The sequence below is a fragment of the Telopea speciosissima genome, chromosome 3 (assembly GCF_018873765.1).
Source record: "Telopea speciosissima isolate NSW1024214 ecotype Mountain lineage chromosome 3, Tspe_v1, whole genome shotgun sequence".
NCBI lineage: Eukaryota > Viridiplantae > Streptophyta > Magnoliopsida > Proteales > Proteaceae > Telopea > Telopea speciosissima.
The window spans coordinates 65,243,781-65,250,078 of record NC_057918.1 but is presented as its reverse complement, the minus strand read 5'-3'; the positions used below and the strand labels follow the sequence as shown (position 1 = coordinate 65,250,078).

At 36.0% G+C, this 6,298-nt stretch overlaps 1 protein-coding gene across 1 annotated transcript; it reads right to left on the bottom strand.

Moving 5' to 3' along the window:
• Positions 1-279: 279 nt before the first annotated feature.
• Positions 280-5,326, bottom strand: LOC122653610 (peroxisomal membrane protein PMP22-like). Its single transcript, XM_043847508.1, has 7 exons — positions 5,188-5,326; positions 4,904-5,002; positions 4,651-4,752; positions 4,462-4,537; positions 2,097-2,167; positions 1,918-2,003; positions 280-376 (listed from the first exon to the last, which is right to left on the bottom strand). Exons 1-7 carry the CDS (start codon positions 5,257-5,259, stop codon positions 325-327), a joined length of 558 nt encoding a protein of 185 aa, XP_043703443.1. The 5' UTR covers positions 5,260-5,326; the 3' UTR covers positions 280-324.
• Between the last annotated feature and the right edge of the window lie 972 nt (positions 5,327-6,298).

Sequence of the window (6,298 nt, the reverse complement as noted above, 5' to 3'; positions counted from 1 at the left end):
TTGATTTATAGATACAAATTTTGTAATTTCATGGAATACCCATGAATTGGTGAAGATGAACTATAAAAGTTCTGATGGAGCCAAATTTAACTGTTGGGTAGGCAAATATCCTGCTGTAATACGAAAAAACCACAACAGATTGATACAGGAATTGAATTGAGAAATTAAAACATCCATTCACCTCATATACAAGAATGTCATAACAAGTCACCCAAGGCCAACCACCACAACACCCCCCCCCCCACCTCTGAAAATAATAAAAATAAAATCTATATTTCCAAGTTAGAAGAGATGAAAACAGAAATGGCAGCTCCCACTTTCATTCTAAGCTTTCTTGGTAGCAACAGATCGCGCTTTTAGATTCAGAAATACACCCCTATAGTTCCAAGGAGGAGAAAAATATGTAAAGGTCAGTATCTGTCCATGCACAAGTACAGTACCAATGTGCAAACATGCATTGAACACAGCTACAAGCATACAAAAAGGAGAAGAGGAATGAGATTGCAATGGCTTAATTACAGCCCCAAGCCACTACAGGTGTTGAACATGGATACAAGTCCAGGTGATTGCTCTTTCAACCTCTGAATAAGATAAATTTAACAAAACCATACATCATTTCTTAAATAAAATGCTTTCTACCCTCGCCACAGTTCTTCTGGAACCAAACCTTTTTATCTTCAAAACTGTAAATGAGTTCCAAGAGGGTGAGGATAGAGCTGAAACATATTCAATAGAGAGGCCTCAACAGGATCTGAAGTATCAGTATGCACATGCCTATGCTGAAAGAATCTTCTCTCATATATTGCAAGTGCTCTTCCTCCTTCTGAAGGGTGAAGGAAATATTTTGTTTAATGTACTATCCTATATTTAAGGAACTCAAACCAAATACACATTCTTTCTCTTTCATTCCTCCTAGTACAGTCAACTCTTCAAACTTTGGCAACTACAACAAAAGTTATTGCTTCTAATCTAATTTCATGTCTTCACCCTTGAAAGTCTAAATCTATGAGGTGGTATTGAGTTTGCTTGATGTTTAATCTTTTAGTGGTGACAAGCATGGTAAGGCAAACTGTATCAAGACCAAATTAATAATTTTGATCTGTGATAATAAGAACAGAAGTCAGTTGCACATCAATGCTGAGTTGTTTAACTCTTTCTGAAGGAAACTGGAGTAAACGTTTCTTACTTTGGTGCCTCATTTCTTTAAAAAGAAAGAAAAGTCAGGTTCTTTCGAGTGATAATACAATACAAGATTGAGCATCATCTGTCTTGAACTATTTCTAATGGTTTTATGTCTTACTTCCACTGGATAAGATACAAGTGATAATTAAGAAGTGACATTTAGCTTACAAGGGAACAAAGTTGAGATTTTTTTATTTCAAATTAGTTACTATCAATTAGTTAAAGTTTTTCCATACTAAATGATCATTGTTCTTATTTAGATATGGGCAAAAATGGTCCACATTTGCCTGCCAGTTTCTGATTCTTCTCTCCCTCTGGGATAGAGCAATCTGGTAGCTGGTAGCTCTCAACAGCAAGGTAATATGAAATTTATCATCTAACATGTGGATTTTGAGGTCACTTGCCCAAGTATAGATAACCATCCTTCAGTTGCTGTGTTGTGAGCATTCCTTTCTATCAAAATTAACCAATCTAATGTGAGTTCTATTATATATTTTCATGTTTACATAGGTTGTGACATTGCACTCATGATGGAGAATTTTACTTTTATTTTCTTCTTTTCATTTTCTACAATTTCTTTCTTATAAAGTTCGAAGTCTTCTTGACATTACTTTTGGACACACATTAGATTTCTATGATGCTAACTATGATGGAATGCATGAATTACACAACATATATTGTGAATATAAATAACTGAAGAATGGAAGAAACCCAAACAAAGGCACTGAAAGGTACCAGCATGAGGCAACAAAGCTCTGGAACAGAACGCGTAACTGCAGCGGTGTATACTGATAGTTCACCCATGCTACTATGGGCCAAAACTGCAGAAAAAGCATGACAGTTCATTAATCTTATATGCTATTCATGATTTTATTTTCTTGCAGTAAAGCGAAGGATAGTTCAAAGTTTGTTACCTTCCATGCTGTCAATTGTACGATAGGCCAATCATTTTTTACTTTGTTTCTGACCAAACTCCATGGCCTTCCTACATGAACAAATGTTGATATTAGCATCTATCACTTCAAACTGGACATATAGATGATATAAATATTTTAAAAAATAATTAAACTGAAGTGCTGACCTAGATTTACAGCTTCATAAAACCAAGCAAAGTTGGACTCAACAACAAATATATATCAATGAAAGCATTAATTATCTATTACTTTTATACTATTACTTTTATAGGTTTCTACCATATGTTGGTTGGTTTGAATCAGAGTATTAATCAAATACCCTCAGTTCAACTCTGCAGGAAACCTACTGGTTACTTGACTTTGTGCTTATCAGAAAGGAAGTAGTGGTATATAACCAAATATCTCCTGGTTAATATTGCTTTTCTCCATTCCAACATTAAAAACCTCCCAAATAGAATCTTACCATAAAATAAGCATCCAATATATTTATGGTTTTACGCAGCTTGAATACTAGCTCCATGGACTGTATATAATCACAAGAGGTTAAGAAAGTGCAGTTACCCAATATTTCTCTGAAGATATCCAAGCTTAGGTTTCTTTAGAAGGGGGCTAGAGAACATAGACATTTATTCCAGGTGGAAAATGGTTGCCGGATTATAAGGCCTTCCCATAAGAGGGCTGGGAAGTCAGGAATTGTAGGTCCCGGTCTAGAATAATATACGTGGGCTGGGCTAAGTTCAATCCAATCAGACCTCACTTTTAAATCCAATACTAGTGCAATGCCTGGTATCTGGTCTGAGATTTTGGTTGCTTTTAATGAAAATCTGAAGCCCCAGACCAGCCAAGACCTCAGGATATTGATGAATATGTTACAAAATACAAAAATAAAAAACCACTAGAACATACAGAGCAAAAATTCTTGCTTATTAGCTCCATAACAAAGAAACCTTGATTAAGAAAAGAAAACAAAAATACAAAAGGCGAAGAGCTAAAAGGATATGCTACAAATGGCTAGTCAGAAATGTGTTTGACAGAGAACAATAATGAAGATATGTAAGAAACCCAATCCTTGGGATATAATATAACTTGATGTAAGAAAGAGAAACATATATATTCCCAGGCTATAAAAGCATTATAATATGTTACAAAGAAAGCTAACCAAAAGAGGGTGATAGGGAGGGGGAACTTGATGCAGGATAAATTTACCATGGTTTATCAATGCCCTAGCTATTAACAAGAAGGGAGGAGGAACTTTAAAGTTGCAATTCCCTCATCTGCAATATGGGTTATCATGGACAAAGTGCATAATTATTACAACAGACAGAAAGCCAAAGTAGCAGAATAAATTAGCATATTGGCTAATGAGTAGAATAAAACCCAGAAAAGTTCATAGTTCATCCTATTCTTTTTTTTTTTTCTTAAGAAAATGCTTCAAGCCCTTCCAGTAAAAGAAATTTTGCCATAACAACAAAAATGATAATAATAATAATAAGTACCTTAAGTACCTCTTTTTTTTTTTTTTTTTTTGGGGGGGGGAACGGGTTCATCCAAACCCAAGCAGAAAGTACTTTTTCCTGGGCCACAAGCCCAAACAGAGGTGTTGGATTCCAACCAGTTAACATGCCCAAAGGCCTTTTGGCTTTGAGTTTCAGTTTATAACCCCATTGTCCATTCCTAAATCTTCTGGTAATGCCAATAAATAACAATATATATATATAATCTTATGAATCTGGTCCATCCAACTTCCAAATGGCATTTCAGTTTCACCAAGAATTCTCTCCCAGGCTACATCAAGATACAGCTAAGGACCAATGTTTTGGCTGGCTAATATTCATACAGTTCTCCTGCCATTGAACACATGCTGAACAAAAATCACTATGAATATTTTGAAATTCTACAGTCGAGCGAAATGGTAAAATACATTGACTCTGCTCAGTTCTATAGTTCAACTACATTTCACAAAGTCAACTCAAAATGACTCTTAATGAATAAGACTTCCAAAAGATGATGGCCAGGAGAAAAATCAAACAAACTATGGAATTTAAGGCCATCCTCTGATGCAATTAACCAAGAGAAGTGACCTGTAGATAAGTTTGTCCAACTAGAAGGTACACTTTTAGCAACAAGGGCAGCCTTAAATTACAAAATTAAAGGAGGTTGCTAATAGAGGAAAACTCTGGATGGATCACCCTTCCAATATAGGGCACAGAAATTTACATTATTTTACATCTGAGGGTAAATTCTTACAACTGAACAACACAGGTAAGGAATTGTGCCACTATAAAATTGTAGACAACAGGATACATGAACTTTCAATCAACAGTGACATTATATTTTGAACTGGGGAACAGACAAAAGCAAATACCTTCAACCACCAGACCGTAATATGCCATGAAAAAAAAGTTGTTCCAAGGGGAAATAGTAACCTGTTCCAGCAGCACCTGAAGAAAGGAAAATTTTGCATAAATCTCCAAGAAAAAAATAACCCAATAGGAATTGGGATAACAGGAGTAAAGTACCAAAAGCCCAACTCAAAAAACACTAGGTCACTCACCTTCTGAGCAACGGTTTTGTTGCCCTTCTTTCCCCTGAAAAGGTTTTCCATTAGCTTGTGGAAGAAGTGCCCAAGCGGGGCTCCATATGCAAAGCCATAAAGCTGCAATGCAATAGCAAGTTAAATTGGAAAAGAACAAAAGGGTAACAAAAAGAAGATCCATGCGATTTATTCACTGTTCGAGATCAATAAGACACCCGATGAAGAAGAAGAAATGAATATAATGAAGTGAGAAGATGATATGTGAGCTCACCATTATAAGAAGCAATCTTCTCAATTGGAGCTTTTTGACCCCAGAAATCTTTTGAGCTACAGCATCACTGCATCCAGCTAAAAACCCCGAAGTGATCGCCTAAACTCCAGACAGGGGGAAAAAAAAATCGACCATTAGAGATCAAACCCAACAAGTAAATCTCCCTGAAATACAAAAGCAGGATCACATAATGAAGCTTTGAACAGAAAAGAGAACAGGGAATGCATTGAAAAAGGAATTTTGAAATCAATAGTGTATTTAGAAGCCAAATTTTTTTAACATACCTTGGTCCTGAGAGGATGGGATTGAAGCTGCAAGAGGTATTTCCCCCAAGCTACTTTGACAATCTCAGACATCGCAGTATCAGGATCAGGAATCCACAATCTTTTACTGATTAAAGGTGCTTATGAATTCCGGGATTTATGTATCCAAAATGCAATACGCTTGAAATGAATTTACTAACTTTTAAATCCCCAAATTTTTTTTTCGGTAAGATTTAAATCCCCACTTTAATTACAACAAAATACACCCAAACATAAATTAGAAATAAATTTTGAAATCCGGACAATTTGGGTAGGTGGTGTAGAAGAGCACGCCAATGAAAATTATAAAACAAAAGAAGTTGACTCTGCCTTACTCCCCCATGTTCCATGAGCCACTCCTCTCTCTAAAATCTATGACTGCAGAGACAGAGACAGGAAACAGAGAAGATTAAAGAATTGCCCATTTCATAGGAGGACTTGTAGGTAGATTTTGGAGGTAAAGAGAACAACAGCAAAGAAGGACAAAAGCCAGCATTGGACTTCATGGTTGCACTTTCATGCATGGGTTGGTGCCAGTGCCGTTGGGAACCCATCATCTAATCATCTAGGCAAGAGATCACATTAACAAACAGTCGGACAGAGACTTGGGGATTAGATGGGTGCAGAGACTTGGGGATTAGATGGGTGCTCAAACCATTGGGCCCAGTTCTGGTTTTTGATTGTTTTGGCTTGGCAAATGAGTTCGGTTTGGTTTGGACCAGTAGATGAAGAACAAAAGAAATGAATTTACCTATTTACCCCAGTTTTGAGCAAGTTAATCGAAAATATTAAGTTAAATCATCCTTCACTGAAAAGAATGAAAATTGCAAACAAACAATCATACGGTGCTCATTAGGATTTATGTGATGTGGCAATATTGCCTATTTCCACGGTGATATTAGATCTATTTTATTATCAATGAAGAATAGGTTTATAGCCCGCTCATCCTCACACCTCTCTCAGATTGCATTACATAGAAAAGACACTTGCTATGAATTTATAGCAAAATTCTAAACATGAATTTTACGGTAATACCCATATAGTCCTTTAAAAAAACAATAAGAGAGAGAGAAAGATAACCCACATTATCTTC

Excerpts from the sequence above, each read along its gene's own strand:
- LOC122653610 (XM_043847508.1), bottom strand. The coding sequence starts at position 5,259 with ATGTCTGAGATTGTCAAAGTAGCTTGGGGGAAATACCTCTTGCAGCTT. Across the intron at positions 4,753-4,903 it reads GAAGATTGCTTCTTATAATG|CTTTATGGCTTTGCATATGG; the intron begins GTGAGCTCACAT and ends ATTGCATTGCAG. Across the intron at positions 377-1,917 it reads AGCTTTGTTGCCTCATGCTG|GGGTGTATTTCTGAATCTAA; the intron begins GTACCTTTCAGT and ends TTGGAACTATAG.